Genomic DNA, 16125 nt, shown 5'->3' on the forward strand with positions numbered 1-16125 from the left:
GAGGAGAGAGGGTACTGGATAGATGGCTCAGTGGTTACGACACTCACTAGTCTTGCAGAGGACCTGCGTGTGGTCCTAAGTATTTACATAGCAGCTCACAAACACCTGTAACTTTACTCCAGGGTTGGGGGTGGGGTGGGGGGGGAGGGTGGGGTGGGGGAAGAAGGGTGGGGTGGGGTGGGGTTGGAAGCCCTCTTCTGGCCTCTGCAGGATCCTGCATCATATAGTGCACATAAACTCACATGTGCACACACAAACACATAATCTGTGAAACAAAAAGATGGGGAAAGTTGGGAATGGCATTTAGGCCAGTAATTAACAGTGTCCTCACAGAGAAACCCTGTTCGGAAAAAAAACCCAAAAACAGTGTCCTCAGCGCCTCTCACAGTTCTCTGGCTTTACCTGACTGTGTTGTAGAGGCTGTGTCTTCTGTGTCTCTTTTCACTAGTTATCTGAGCACTTTAAGAATCCTTAAGGGACAAAGAAACCCTGTCTCAAAAAAAAAAAAGAAAAAAGAAAAAAAAAAGAGAATCATTAAGGGAACTGGGCACAGTGGTGCACACCTTAATCCCAGCTGTCTAGGAGACAGAGACAGGTGGATCGCTGTGAGTTCGAGGCCAGCTTGGTCTACAGAGTGAGCCCAGGACAGCCAGGACTACACAGAGAAATCCTGTCTTGAGAACAAAAAGACAGCTGGAATGAAGTGTAATGTGTAATGAAGCTGGCGCGCTGGTCTGAGCTGTCCTTTCTGTCTTCCGTGCGTAGAGTCAAGGTCAGACCCCCATCAGAAGCTGGCACCCAGTTACCAGAGATTGTCTTCAGCAAGGATGAGAAAGTCCTGAGTCGGAACCAGGAGCCTGCTGTCAGCTCCATCCCCGGAGGCAGCAAGGCGCAGAGGACCCAGGGTAAGCCTGCTGTGGAGAGATTTTGTTTTCAGGAACCACAGCCTGGTCTGTGTTGTCTGAGCACTGTGTGCTGGAGGCCACACAGAACGGACTCTTACAGAAGAAGCCTGTGGAAGGAGGAGAGGAAAGAGGCCTCTCCCGTGTCCCGGCTTAGCACTTTGGTAATTGTCCCTGGCTGGCCTATTTCCTCAGTCTAGAACATATCGTCTCCTAGCTCCTAGTCACATGTATGGCCTGGGCATATGCACTGGTTTGTTTTAGTCTACCTGACTGTCCTATAAATGATGTTGTCACTTGCTCGGCCTTTCCCCTAAAGTGATACATCGTCATCCTCAGACTTATCCAGGTGTTGTGTAGGGGCTGGAGAGATGGCCCAGCAGTTAAGGAACCTTGTTTCCCTCCAGAGGACCCAAGCTCACCTCCCAGCACCCACGTCAGGTGATTCACGAACCTGTAACCCAGCTCCAACGGACCCAAAGCCCTTCTGGCCTCCCCAGGCACCCTCACAAGGTGTGCACTCACAGGCACCCCCCCCCCCACACACACAGACACACACACACACACAGATGGGTTTTTTAGAAAGAAGAATTCTTGTGTGTGTAGCACTGTCTTGATGGGTTAGTGGAGCTGGGATCTCTGGAATGCGGACACTCCATTCCACACCAGCTGGTCTGCATCCCTCAGCGTGCAGGCGATGCGCAGGCGCTAATGCAGGAATCCTGGGTGCTTGTCAAGTGCTGAGCACTGTGCATGTGCTCAGTCCTAGCACTTGGGAGGCCGGGGCAGGAGGAGCACTTGGGTTCAGTTAGGGCAAGCCCGTGCAGCCCAGGAAGACCCAGTTTGGAGGGAAATGCTAAAACAGAAAGGCAGAAGAGACCATGCTGGATTTTGTTTTCCTTGTGCAGTGTTTTGGGGTCTGTGTGACTGGGCCTTGAGCTCCTGCTTCCTGGGCTGCACTCTCTGTTGTTTTCAGGCAGCTGTTGCTGCGGCTGCGCCTCTCTCCAGATGTTGGTATGCTGATTAACTGTTGGTCCTGTACGGTGGTTCCCACACATCCTTTCATGGTCACTTACCACTTATGTTGTTGTTTAGTTTCCCCTCTAGTTGTGGAAAGTTGATGTCAATTAGGAGTCATAGGCAAGAACTGGAGTTGGGGGGGGGAGGGCAGCTCTGAGCCTGTGCCCTGGCCCTGCCTCACCGAACCCCCCTGCTCACAGAGCACTGTCTCCTGCAGTTGGCCTAGACTGCCTTCCCCAGGAAGTGGGTCCTTTGCCCACACTGTTCCATGAAAAAAACTGCTGGCAATTTTGTTTTTGAGACAGGATCCCCTAGCACAGGCTAGCTTTGGGTGTTCTGTGTAGCTGAGGATGACCTTTAGCTTCGGTGTCCTTCCCTAGCCTTCTACTCTTAGCTTCTTTTTGTGGTATATTTTGTTTTTAGTTTTTTCCAAAACAGGGTTTCTCTGTGTAGCTTTGGCCGTTCTGGACTCACTTTGTAGACCAGGCTGGCCTTGAACTCACAGCCATCCACCTGCCTCTGCCTCTTGAGAGCTGGGATTAAAGGCGTGTGCCACCACGCCTGGCTTCAGTTAGCATTTTTTGTTTGTTTGTTTGTTTTGTTTTGTTTTGTTTATTGAGACAGGGTCTCTCTCTGTGTTATCTTGGCTGTCCTGGACTCGCTTTGTAGACCAGGTTGGCCTCGAACTCACAGTGATCCACCTGCCTCTCCCTCCCGAGTGCTGAGACTAAAGGTGTGGGCCACCACGCCCGGTCCAGTTAGCATTTTTTTTTAAATTAAAATATAATTACATCATTTTTCTCCATTAGTAATCTTTTTTTTTTTTTTTTTTTTTTTTTTTTTTTTTTTTTTTGGTTTTTCGAGACAGGGTCTCTCTGTGTAGCCTTGGCTGTTCTGGACTCACTTTGTAGACCAGGCTGGCCTCGAACTCACAGTGATCCACCTGCCTCTGCCTCCCGAGTGCTGGGACTAAAGGCGTGCGTCCATTAGTAATCTTAATACACTGCTGTGGAGTGGGGGACACCCTAAAAACCAACAGCAACAAAAAACAGGAGCCAGCAAGACATGTGTAAGTTGAGGCTGGCTGCACAGCTCAGTGAAGCCAGTGTACCATGCTCTGGCCTCGGATCATCCCCAGCACCACACCCTGAGTGTGGCCACACTAAGGTTCTCCTAGGAAACTGTCAGTTAGAGGCTTGTTAAATGACCCCTGGACATGGTACTCAGAAAGCATAGAATGTTGCTCCATGTGGCCTTTCTGCCATGAACACTTTACCCAGACACCTTCCCGCTGTTTCTGCTGTGATTGGGGCAGTAACGTTTGCAGTAGCCACTTTAATTTGCTGCTTCTACAGCCCAGTAATTCTGTCTGGCGACCTGAGGAGGTGGAGCCACGAGGTGTTTGTTTTGAGGGGATGCTAGATAAGGTGGAGCCCTGTAAAATGATGCTGAGCTGAGTTAGGCAGTGATGTCTTCTAAATGTTTGTGCTTCTAGATGCCTCGAAGGCTAGAAGAAGTGCAGTGGATTCAGAGGTAAGCACAGACCTTCCTCCTGCTCAGCTTCGCTGGATGTGCATGTGTGCTTGCATGTGTGTGTGCATGACCTGTGCTTGTGTTTGGAGAGACAGCAGCAACACACTGAAACTGTTTCAAACTTACATGGAGTGCTGGGTTGCGCAGCACAGAGGAGAGCAACTGTAGGAGTGCCCCACCTAAGACAGATCTGGGATAACAAGGAGTACAGTGTGCTGACAGGCAGCCGTGGGAGGTCGTCATGAGCCTTTGATCAGGGTTGGTTTTGTTTTTCCTTGTTTTGAGACAGAGTTTCTCTGTGTAACAACCCTGGCTGTCCTGGAATCACTTTGTAGACCAGGCTGGTGTCACAGAGACCCACCTGCCTCTGCCTCCCAAGTGCTAGCTAGGATTAAAGGTGTGCGCCAGCACCTGGCTTTAATCAGGCATTTATTGGAGGTCATGATTCTGAAAGCACTGTGATGCTGAGACCCAGGAAGGGCTTGCTGTACTAAGACAAGTTTGCGGTGTCAGGGTCTGGACTAGGTAGAGCTTTGGAATGTAAAACAGGATTCTGACCTGGGGAGCTGAAGGAGTGGGAGGGATGAGCAGAGAGAGGTGTTGTGAGGGATCTGAGCTGTAGAACAACAGAAGGGCTCGCTTCAGAGTGTCCTGATTGCCCGGTGAGAGGACATTCAGCTGTGCTGTTTGTAGACAGGCTCTCTTGCTGCCCAGGCTGGCTTTCACCTTGTTACATAGCTGAAGTCAGCCTTGAACTCCTGGTCCTCCTGCCTCTGCGTCCCAAGCTAGGATTACAGGTGTGCATACCAGGTTTGTTTGCTTGTTGGGTTTCTTCCTTCTAACAGTTTTGTGAAAGTGTGTTTGGGGGACAATAAACGGCCCGTATTTACAGGGGCAGTTAATCAAGGCAGTAGATGTGTTCATCACCTCTAAGGTCTTTGTCATCTACCTATCCAGTGCCCAAGGAACAGTCGCTGCAGTAGACAGCAGCTGTAAGGAGTCTTATGGCAGTGAACGGGGCAGGACGGGTCCTTCTGTTGCCTTTGTTCAGCATAACCACTGGAGTTAGTTTCTCCTGCTTCTGTGAGTGTGTAGCTGGCCTCTTTCCATGGTGTGGTATGAATCACTTGTGCAGATAGCAGCGCTCCAGTATTTGAAGTCAGGAGCAGGGTGTAGGTGGGATGCTGGGCTCTGCCGAGGACAGCGTCCTTAGTCCCACAGCTCACTCTGTGGGCACGCACAGGAAGACTAGGGAGAGACTTACACAGCAGCCAAGGAAGAAAGAAACAGGAAAGCGGGGCTGCATTTGCTGAGATAGTGAATGGCCTTGTCAGAGCTCTTGATAAGAAGAAAGCTTTTTTTTTAGTTTATTTTTATGTGTATGAGTGTTCTAGTTAGGGTTATTATTGATATGCTGAAATCACGTGACCAAAAGCAAGCTGGGGAAGAAAGGCTTACATTTCTGCATTATAGTCCACCACTGAGGGAAGTCAGAACTCGTTTAGAGTTGGAACCTGGAGGCAGGTGCTAATGCAGAGGCCACGGAGGGGTGCTGCTTACTAGCCTGCTCCAATTGCTTGTTCAGCCAGTTTTCTAACAGAACGTAGGACCACCAGCCCGGGGATGGCACTACCCACAATAGCATGGACCCTCTCCCATCAGTCACTAATTAAGAACATGCCCTACAGAGCCAGGCATGGTGGCACACATGCCTTTAATCCCAGCACTCGACAGGCAGAGGCAGGTGGGGGTCTCTGAGTTTGAGGCCAGCCTGGTCTACAAAGTGAATCTCAGATAGCCAAGGCTACACAGAGAAATCCTGTCTCGAAAAGCCCCCACCCCTCCCCCCAAAAAAGAAAATGATCTTCTACAGCCAGATTTTTGGGTGGCATTTTCTCAGTTCAGCTTTCCTCCATTCAGATGACTCTAGCTTCTGTCAAGTTGATGTAAAGCTAGCCAGCCTAAGTGTCTCCCTGTGTATGTGTGTACACACCATATGTGTGGCTGTGCCCATGCTGGCCAGGAGAGAGGGGTGGAGCCAGCCTAAGTGTCTCCCTGTGTATGTGTGTACACGCCATATGTGTGGCTGTGCCTATGCTGGCCAGGAGAGAGGGGTGGAGCCAGCCTAAGTGTCTCCCTGTGTATGTGTGTACACGCCATATGTGTGGCTGTGCCCATGCTGGGCAGGAGAGAGGGGTGGAGCCAGCCTAAGTGTCTCCCTGTGTATGTGTGTACACGCCATATGTGTGGCTGTGCCCATGCTGGGCAGGAGAGAGGGGTGGAGCCAGCCTAAGTGTCTCCCTGTGTATGTGTGCACACATCATATGTGTGACTGTGCCCATGCTGGACAGGAGAGAGGGGTGGAGCCAGCCTAAGTGTCTCCCTGTGTATGTGTGCACACATCATATGTGTGACTGTGCCCATGCTGGCCAGGAGAGAGAGGTGGAGCCAGCCTAAGTGTCTCCCTGTGTATGTGTGCACACACCATATGTGTGGCTGTGCCCATGTTGGCCAGGAGAGAGGGGTGGAGCCTCTGGAACTGTAATTAGAGTTTGTAAGTCACCGTGTGGGTGCTGGGAACCTGGGTTCTCTGCAAAAGCAGCGAGTGCTCCTAACCACTGCTGAGCCGTCTCACCAGCCTGACTAGCTTCCATTTTTTGTTTGTTTGTAGACCAGGCTGGCCTCAAACTCACAGTGATCCACCTGCCTCTGCCTCCCAAGGGCTGGGATTACAGGCGTGTGCCACCACTATCCAGCTTAGCTTTACTTTTTTAATTTAAGTGTTTGAGTGTTTTGCCTGCATGTATGTATGTGCATCACATGCATGCAGTGTCCACAGAGGCTGAAAAAGGGCATGAGATCCCCTGGGATTGGATTTACAGACAGTTGTGAGCTTCTGTTTTCTGGAAACTGAGCCTGGGACATCTGCAAAGATAGCCAGTGCTCTTCACCGTCGGGCTGTCTCGTCAGCCCCCCAGTTAGATTTTCCTAAGGGTGTTTTCTGCCACTGTTGGCCTGAAGCAGATGTTTTTATCTTTTTAGGCAACAGCAGAGAAATCCATCTCAATTCATAAGAATGGCGGGGCAGTTTCATTTCAGGTATGTGTCACCTTGGAGTAAAGTTGACTCCATCTCTGCCACGTGAAAGGGCAAGTCTTTCCTGGCACCTTGCTCACAGGGATCCTAACCTGGGGTCACTATGTGTGGTCCTTGGGCTGCAGGACCACTCCCTTTCCCACCACTAGGCTGCTCGCTCCATCTGTAACCAAGTTATGAGTCTCTGACAATGAGCAACCTCAAAAAAGTGCAGTGTAAGTGACAGGCCCAGATTCCAGTCCCGCTCTGCTTAGGTCCTCTTGTGACCCTCTGCCTCTCCCACCGTCAGTCCATGCTGCCGTCCACTCAGGGCATGTCATGCCTGGAAGGACCTGTGCCAAGAGATGAGGGTGATGTAGTTTTAGAGGTCTTGAGCACCCTGCCTAGCCGGCCCAGTGTGGATGCTCTCTGACAGTGGCCCATGGTGCTTGGTGCTTCCCCCTGTAGCCTCTTGGAAGAGCCACCGAGGTGTAACACAGCTACAGTGACACACCCTGGCCCTGTGTGCATAGGACTTTTGATCAGTGTGGCAGTTAGTGGCTGATGGAGCCTCTTGTTAACTTTTCAGAAAGTGAAGTAGTTGGCATGAGAATGAGATGCTATGGCTTTGGCTATCTCCGCTGACCTCCGCTGACCGTCACAGACAGGTGGCTAGTGGAAGGGAGCTACAGAGCCCAGGCAGCCGGGCAGGTGATTACTGCATGGCTCCTCTAGCTGCCCGTGTATGTTAGAGGCTCCCAGGATGACGACGACACCTTCCTTGACCTCTGCTCTGGGGGTTCTGAGGCCAGCTAACCTTCTGTCTACTGGAACTCCTAACTTATTTCTGAGACTGGAAGCTGCAGCTGAGGCTGTGAACATCTGTTTCTTCTTCCCTTCCAGTTCTTCTTTAACATCAGCACTGGTGACCAGGAAGGCCTGTACAGCCTTTACTTCCACAACTGCCTAGGCAACAAGTTGAGGTCTCCTAACCAGGTCTCATTCAGCCTGAATGTGAGTACCACATGGACATCCACAAGGATGCTGTCAGGCTGAGGCGTCTGCTTCTCCCTGAGAGTAGGGTGGGTTCTGTGGGAGGTTTTCTAGTTTATTTAGCTTTGGTTTTGGTGCTAGTGATGAAATGGGGCTTTGTGCATCCCGAGTGTACCCTCTGAAACGCTACTGTGAGAAAGTAGAGCTGGTCAGTACCTCTGCAGTGGGCAAGTGCTCCTGCAGAGGACTCATGAAGACAGAAGTGTGGGGCGGGATGGGCTGTGCCTACCAGCCCTGACTGTAGCACAACCTGCTTGTTATGGGCTGGCGCTCAGGCTCTCAAGCTGAAGGGAGACAGCTGTGAGTGTGATGCTGTTTCTAAGAGGGATGCACCTTCGCTGGTTTCAGATTGCTATCACTGAGAAGAACCCTGACAGCTACCTCTCTGCCGGGGAGATCCCTCTCCCCAAGCTGTACATGTCCATGGCCTTGTTCTTCTTTCTTTCTGGGACCGTCTGGATTCACATCCTTCGGAAACGAAGGTAAGTGTGGAGAGCTGCGGGATTTCATCCTCCTGGATTCTGCCTGTGTGTGCGGAGGGGGAGATGGCACTGAACAGCCAGCCCTGCTGTCCTCTGGTGTGTCTTTCCCCAAGACCCCGAGGCTAGGTGGGAGGTGCTGCCTGCTGTGCTGTTGGCTCACTCTTAACGTTTTTGTTTAGAAAGCCGATCCAGTGGGTGTGGTGGCTCACGCCTTTAATCCCAGCACTCAGGAGGCAGAGGCAGGCAGATCGCTGTGAGTTCAAGGCCAGCCTGGTCTACAGAGTTCCAGGACAGCCAGGAAAAAGAAAGAAAAAAGGAAGGGAGGGAGGGAGAGAGGAAGGAAGGAAGGAAGAGAGAGATCCAGATGTTAAAGGGAAACACACAGCAATTAAAATTCAGCGTTGCCCCAGCAGAGACCCTGTAGCCCTGAAGCTTCCCACAGGGAGCGTGGTGGGCGGTCCCTTTCAGCTGTCCATCTTGAGAGGAGTTACTGACAAGTCACTGCCCAAGATGAACCTTAAAGTCTTCAGCCCAAAGCCTCCCTGGACTTTGTCTGTTGATGATTGCCAGGAGCTTTACCATGGGAAAAACCCTTTTAGAATCTATCTGCCTTTCATCAGGACCCTTGTCCCCAAACCCTGAGGCTCTGACTTTCTGTTCTCTGGTGTTGAGGAAGTACCTGAATAGCTATGAATTCTATAGCTCCCTGCCCAGAAATCTTAGAACAAAATAGTGTATTTTTACATTAAAGGTCTGTAGACTTGGGGTGTGCACACAGTATTACCCAAAACTCACAAGATAGCTAAGACACCTCTCTCTGGAGCATTGGGGCAGAAGCTGAAACTCTTGGGGTCTTGATTTCCTTTTAACAGACACGCAGAGTCTTGGACATGGGTCCTTTTAAAGGAATCTTCCATGCTGGCAAGATGGCTTACTGGGTAAAAGGCTTACTTGCTGCGTAGCCTAATGACCTGGGTTCAGTCCCCTGGTTCCAATGGTAGAAGAGAAAACTTACTCCTGCAATTGTCCTCTGACCTGTGCGTGTGCATAATGGCTCTCCCCGAGGCACATACTCTGCCTGTGACTCCTGTCTGCTCTCCCCACGGTGTCTCTTTTCTCATCTGCAAAGCTGGAGCAGTCGTAACTGCCCCTCTTCCTGCCGAGCCGCTCAGCCTTAGATCTGCCCTGTCTTCTCACACTATATGAGAGGGCTTTGCACCAGGATGCTGTGCAGATGGGATGCCTCTAAACCTTCTTCCTTGCCCATGTTTCCTGGTGTTTCATTGTTTTTGAACTCAGCGTGGCAGTGTCGTTGTCTCGGCTCACTTGGGTGACATGGTGGCTACAGTTTTAAATGTGTAGTTAAGTGGGGCTGATCTGTTTTGTGCCAATCACGGTTTTAACTCTGTGTGGATGTGACACATCCAAAAAGATGCAATTTAAGCCATAGATGGGAAGTGTGTGTCACATAGGTATATGTCCCCAAGGCTGCCAGGAGTATTTAGGACACTTGTTAGAGCCAGGAAGAATAAGAGACATAGTTATCACATAAATGTACTAGGCCCAGAGAGAGTGGAAGTGAGAGCAGTTGGTTACTTGGCTGAGCTGGGGCTGGAGGGCGGGGCTGCCTGCTGCTGCCTGTCTCTCCTTTCACGTTTAGTATGCCATGCACCCCAGTGTGAGTGAGCCGTGCTGGGCTGGCAGGGTGAGAGGCAGCTGATGGTTTCCAGTGCTTAGGTTGGTTGCTGTCCTAGGCTTGTTGAGGGCCGAATCAGAGTCGTTGCTGTGACTTCAGAGCCTTTCATTGCTTCACATGGGTGCTTGAATGAGGACCACAAGTCAGACTTGCCAGGAAGTGGGGGTGGCCTTTCATAGTGGGCAGTTTTGCATTCTGGGTAAAGCCACTGCCGTTCAGTAGTGACACACTGCTCTGGCCTTGACTTCCTTTTTGATCTTCAAGCAAGGAGTCACTCGAACAGGAAAGTACCCAGGAGATAAGCCCAGAAGGCCGGGGTGTGTCAGTATCACTCTGTGGTGGGGTCTCATCACTCTACACATGCTCTTCTCCCAATTGGCCATCCCACTTACTTCCTGTCCCTCCCCCACTTCTCCCCAATCATGGAAATTCACCCCAATATGTTGAATATATAGTTTGGGACATTTGTATGTTCTTGTAAGTAATATCTGTGGTAAGCTGAGTTGTTTTGTTTTGTATATGCTTTACATTTATAGAAAGTGTTGTCTGCAGATACAACTGTTTAAACTCTATGACACTGCCAGGTGGTGCTAGCACACGCCTTTAATCCCAGCACTCAGGAGGTAGAAGCAGGTGGATCTCTGTGAGCACGACCATCGTGTGGGGAGCATGGCAGCAGGCAGGCAGGAATGGTGCTGGAGCAGCAGCTGAGAGCTCACATCCTGATCCACAAGTGCAAGGCAAAGAGCTAAGTAGGAATCCTCCAACAAGATCACACACACTCCTGCTCCTTCCTAAACAGCTCTACCAACGGTGGCCCAAGTGTTCCACTCTATGAGCCTATGAGGCCATTCTCAGTTAAACTACCACGGACTCGTTGCTACAGGCAAAAACTGCTTTGTTTAAAAAGGAAAAAAAAAGACTTCATGTTTGTGGTTTGCTCAGATTGTACTTGCTGCTTGCTTAGAAATGTGCTTGATGGAGCCAAGTGTTGTGGCATACACCTGTAATCCCAGCACTTGGGAGGCAGAGGCAGATAGAGAGCTCTGTGTGTTCCAGGCTAGCCTGGCCTGCATAGTGAGTTTCAGGACAGTCAGGGCTGTGTAGAGAGATCCCGTCTCAAAAAAAAGGAAGGAAGAAAGAAAGAAAGAAAGAAAGAAAGAAAGAAAGAAAAAGAAGAAAAAATAAAAGTGCCTGGTACTGTGGCTGCCTTTGGGGAAGAGGGGTCTTTTAATTCTTTCTTCTCTCTTTCTATAGGAATGATGTGTTTAAAATTCACTGGTTGATGGCGGCCCTGCCTTTCACCAAGTCTCTTTCCTTGGTGTTCCATGCAGTATGTATTAGCATTTGGGGCATTTATGAAATGGTGGCTGTGCATACTTGATTGGGAAAATAAGTTAGAAGTCAGGGGACAGGTGGAAGATGAAGGGAAAGAACGTGGTTTTCATAAACCCGTCTGTGCCAGAGACCTGGCCACGGGGCCAGTGAGCTCAGCCTCCAGTCCCACTGCAGGCTACAGTCTTTCCAGAACACTGGCACCTATTATTTTATTGTTTTGGAGACAGTCACATTCTGTAGCCAAGACTGACCTTGAACTTGCAGTGATCTTCCTGGCTCAGCCTCCAGAGTGCTGGGATTACAGATCTGAGTCTCTATGCATATCAAAGCTCCCCCTTCCTTGTTTCTGTCATCTGGAGATGAGTGTGCCCCCTGCTGGGCCATTCCTGAACTTCCCTTATTTTACTCAGCATCCTTGTATTCCAGTCAGTGAAGTTCAGTGTTAGTGCATTACTGGAGGAAAAACCCAGATCTTACAAAGATCATGATTCCAAGAACTGAGCTTTGACTACTAAGAACTGGTGCACATCAAAGTGAGCTTGCCTATGGGGCCAAGATCAAGGTTTCCCTGATTTAGGGGTCTATGGGTGTGTATAAAGCACATGTGAGGGGCTCTCTCTTGCACTTGAAAGTGGGGCCATAGAAGAAAGTAAAAATATACCCAATCATAACAACCAGACATGGATACTACTTGGATAATCCCCGCCTTGGATTTAAGTTAAGAGATTCTCAGGAGGGCCCCTGAGCCACTTTAAAATCTAGATGCCTTTTAGAAAATGAAGTCTGTGTGCTGCGGCCAGCTCTCCCAGTTTGCCAGGAGTCTGCCTCTTCAGTTAAAATGCTTGGCAGCCCCGCATGTCTAGCCACAGGTTGTTGAAGCCAGGTGACTGGACGCTGGTCCTTCTACTGACATGCTGGCTGATGTGTTGCTGTGAGCAGCAGGACGTGAGATGTGCTTGGCCAGGGAGGGAGAGAGTTTGTTAGTGCGAGTTGAGAGCGTAGCCTGGGCAGGGTGGTAGAGTCACTCATGCCCCTGTCGGTTAGCTGTGTGCTTGCTGGTGACTTGGCAAGGGAGGTATTAGACAGTGGGGTGGACAGGCACAGCCCATCCCCCATCCCAGGATCTCTTGCTGCCATCATTTATTGCTTTGCCGTGCACTGCGGTGCGTGGCACAGCCTTTCTGAAACCCAGCTGTTTGATTTCAGATCGACTACCACTACATCTCCTCGCAGGGCTTTCCGATCGAAGGCTGGGCTGTTGTATACTACATAACTCACCTGTAAGTAAGAGGTCCCCAAGACCGTGGCCAGAGTGCCTGCGCCATGAATTGCCTTCAGAGACACTAACGGCTAGAGCTGGGGGCTGGGCTCGCTTGGTAGAGGGGCTGCCAGGCATTCAGCGACCCACGGGCTCCTCCCCAGCACTGCATACATGGTCCTCGCCCTTGGGAGGTGGAGGCAGAGGCAAGAGGAGTAGAAGTTCAGATCATCTTTGGCTGCGTTTTGAGTTAAGAGTTTGAGCTAGCTTGGGTTACTAAAAAACAAAACAAAACAAAAACAAAAGAGAATAAAAAATTGGTGGGCCGGAGAGATGGCTTAGTTGTTAAGAGCACTGCCCGCCCTTCCAGAAGCCCAGAGTTCAATTCCCATGGTGGCTCACAATCATCTGTAATATGCTCCTATGTGTGCATGCAGACAGTACTCATGTACATAAATAAATACAACTTAAAAAGATGGGAGCGGTGTGATGACGGAATGAGCTGACAAGACTGACAGACCGGACAGAGTCTGATGGTATCTGCAAACTGTTCTGTCTTCCAGCCTAAAGGGGGCGCTGCTGTTCATCACCATCGCTCTCATCGGCACTGGCTGGGCCTTCATCAAGCACATCTTGTCTGATAAAGACAAGAAGATCTTCATGATCGTCATCCCGCTTCAGGTATGGGAGCCGGGGCTGCCCTGTCAGTCCACGCTGGCTCTGGGCAGACCCACCCCAGGCCTGTCTGCAGGAGGTCAGCTCACTTGGAAACCTGAGTTTCTGCCATTCTAGGCTGCAGATAGGGGCTTTTTTTCCCCTGACTGTTGACAGACTAGGTATGTGCTGGAAGTCCTGGTGGCCGCTTGTTTTCACACAGTCCTGGATGTCTAGATTGTGGTTAGAGAGCTGTTTCTGCATTGGTTGCCTCTAGCAAAATGGTTCTCTTAATGAGTAGGCCCAGGCGCCATGGAGTATTTTAGAACTGGGTGGCGCCAGCTAGGTTTCCTGCACTGTGGAGTAGGAGAGTGGCCTATAGAGCGTTTGGAGGCCATGCTCCGAGGCCTGACTAACACGTGCGTAGCCCTTCAAGGAGGACCCGTGCACTGTCTTATGCCAGCAGCCCGTGCAAGGAAGCAGAGCCTGGAGCTCAGGGCACCACAGCTGGCTGCCATCTCTTCCCGGCTGTCTGGCCACAGCCACGCCTCCGGTGAGGTCAGCCCTGTTTAAGACGGTAGCATGGGTGTGGCCGGCAGAAGAGGAAGGAAGAGTCAACTTCTGGGCACGTCATCTCTGGGGATTGGTTGGCTGCTTGGCAGCATTCAGTAAGGAGCTCGGAGTGGCACCCACCAGGGACAGAGACCAGTTGCTATAACTTTTCAAGGGCACAGTAAACCACTCAGAATGATCTGGAAGGGCCTTGTAATGGAGATGGGACTTGATTGGATGTTTAAAAAAAGGAATATGACAGGCAAAGGAGTAGGCACCTGTGGCACTGTTGTTGGGAACCAGACAAGTCACCAGGACCACCTCTAGGCAGATGGAGTTCTGTAACCTACCATGGTTTTGTGAGTGTGCACATGACAGAACCTGAGTTCTCCTTCCAACTCTGGGAATTGCTGTTCATGTCCCTTCTGGCAGATTCAGGCCTTTTGCTCTGTTGGTTGCTCCCCTGGCCTGAGCTGGGATATGACCCCTCTGTCCTGCTGACCCCTCTGAAAGGTGAACACAAGGCCACACTGACTGTCAACCTAAGAAAATAAGGATGTTTGAAACTAAAGATGAGGAAGTTAGTATTTAGACAATGGGACTGCTCTGGGAAGGTCTTGACCAAAGTCTAAGAGGCTTCCTTTGGCCATGAGGGTGGGGGTACCAGAAAGTTTCTTTCCTTTTCCCCCCCCTCTTTTGTTTTTCTTGTGGTGCTTGGCATAGAACCCAGCACCTTGAACAGGCAAGGCAAGCACTCTGCTGAGCCCCACCCTCACCCTCACTGAAGCAGGAGCGAGTACATGGTGTTTATGAGCACTGTGGGGAGTGGCTCAGCACGGCCTCTAGGAATGGTCTGTCTTTCATGCGCAGTGTATGAATTGAGGGTGAAGTGGAATTAGAGTTTGCATGTCTAGACTAGGGCAGAAGCCAGCAAGCCCAGAAGTCTGCATCCCACTCCGAACTGAGCTGGGGTAGAATTGTGTTCAGGACACTGGCTTCGTAAGTGGATGCTGGGACCCGACCTCTGGTCCTCATGATTGCTCTGCAAGCACGCTTAACCACTGTGCACTCTCTCCAGCCCCAATATGACTCATCTTTATCTCTGCATCATGGCTCATGGTAGTCTCTAAAAGTAAATATCCTAAATCATAAACTTCCCTGATGTACAGTGGGGTCTCAATTAAACCAGATGAAAATTGTCCATAACCTTGTAAAAGAGTCCAAGGGCAGGGCTAAACCCAAGGCAAAGCCTTTATTGTGGAATTAGAAACAAGGCATGGAGGCAGGTGAGCCTCAGGAGGACCTGTGTCCTGTGCAGTGTAGGGCCTGGACAGGCTAGCTTGTGTGAGGAGCAGAACAGTCTCTGAAATTTGCACTGCTTGCCGCTCTGACCTCTGGTCCCTGTATTGGCTACTTAGCATTACTGTCCCTGAGGACCAGGAATTCTCAGGAAAAGCTGGGCTGGAGGGACTTGAAGTGCCACCTGCCCAGTAGCTTTTGGGGACTGCCTGAGGCTTGAGTGCCCCAAAACAAAGCGCTTCCATTACCCATTGCTACATGCCACCCCAAACTTGATGATTTGAGGCAACACTAAAGAGGAAATCGCCGATTCTGTGGGCCAAGGATTTAGGGGTGTCTTAATTGGGTATGCCTGACCTAGGGTCTGGCCTGGTTGCTGTCTGTTGGTGGCTGGAGTCTGGGTTATTGTCTTCACAGAGTCTGTGCCATGGGCTGGAAAGACCTGAACGGACAGAGTACAAACAGCTGAGGCGCCTTCACCTTCACCATGGCAGTTTGAGTCAGGCTACCTTATAAGAAGGTCCAGGGTTCTGCAGATCCCAGCAGAGGGAGGGCCAGGAGGAAGCTATACCCACTTTGGAAATCACACTGCGGCATAGATATTTCACAGGCCCGATAGCGTCAGGGGCCAGCAAGCTGGGAGGCAAGGTTCTCAGGGAGCTTACGGGTCTGACAGTATCGCTGCAGCCACAGCTGCACAGGTAGGCGTGCTACCTTGGGTCACTGTCATAACAGCACTTACACTTCGGGGTCCCATGTCCTATAGGTGCTGGCAAATGTAGCCTACATCATCATAGAGTCCACCGAGGAGGGCACGACAGAGTATGGCTTATGGAAAGATTCTCTGTTTCTGGTTGACTTGCTGTGCTGTGGCGCCATCCTCTTCCCAGTGGTGTGGTAAGTAACCGTGGGGCAGTGTGTATGCAACCAGAGTCACAGGGTGTCTCATTGGAAAAGACAGCCCTGGGGACCCCAGGCTCCCCCAAATAACTAGCTAGGGATGGATCTCTGGGACTTCAGTTCCCCAGGCTTGAGCTACTGAGCATCACCCAGGGGACTTCTGCAGCATAGGCCACAGGGCCCAGTGCTTACCCAGTAGAGAAAGGTCTAGAGATGAGAGATGTCAGCCACAGGTTGCGAAGGGCTGAGGAAGAGAATCATTTTTCTTGCCATTTTAGATGGAAAATGACAACATACCCTGACATAAACTAGTGGCAATTCTCAGACCACTTGGGTTTTGGGGTTCTGGAGAGTGGCCTGCTC

The 16125-nt window shown here is 50.7% G+C and overlaps 1 protein-coding gene across 1 annotated transcript in view; it reads left to right on the top strand.

The window, feature by feature from the left end:
• The window catches only part of GPR107 (G protein-coupled receptor 107), a 62614-nt gene that overhangs the window by 21298 nt on the left and 25191 nt on the right, over nt 1-16125 (top strand). Inside the window, exons 5-13 of the mRNA XM_084799962.1 lie at nt 766-905; nt 3418-3455; nt 6498-6554; nt 7434-7544; nt 7932-8065; nt 11019-11094; nt 12306-12379; nt 12921-13038; nt 15629-15759. Coding sequence (XP_084656088.1) covers nt 766-905; nt 3418-3455; nt 6498-6554; nt 7434-7544; nt 7932-8065; nt 11019-11094; nt 12306-12379; nt 12921-13038; nt 15629-15759 — 879 coding nt within the window. The remainder of the gene's footprint in view (nt 1-765; nt 906-3417; nt 3456-6497; nt 6555-7433; nt 7545-7931; nt 8066-11018; nt 11095-12305; nt 12380-12920; nt 13039-15628; nt 15760-16125) is intronic.

Source organism: Acomys minous, assembly GCF_964271855.1.
Source record: "Acomys minous genome assembly, chromosome: 10".
Classification (NCBI taxonomy): Eukaryota; Metazoa; Chordata; class Mammalia; order Rodentia; family Muridae; genus Acomys; species Acomys minous.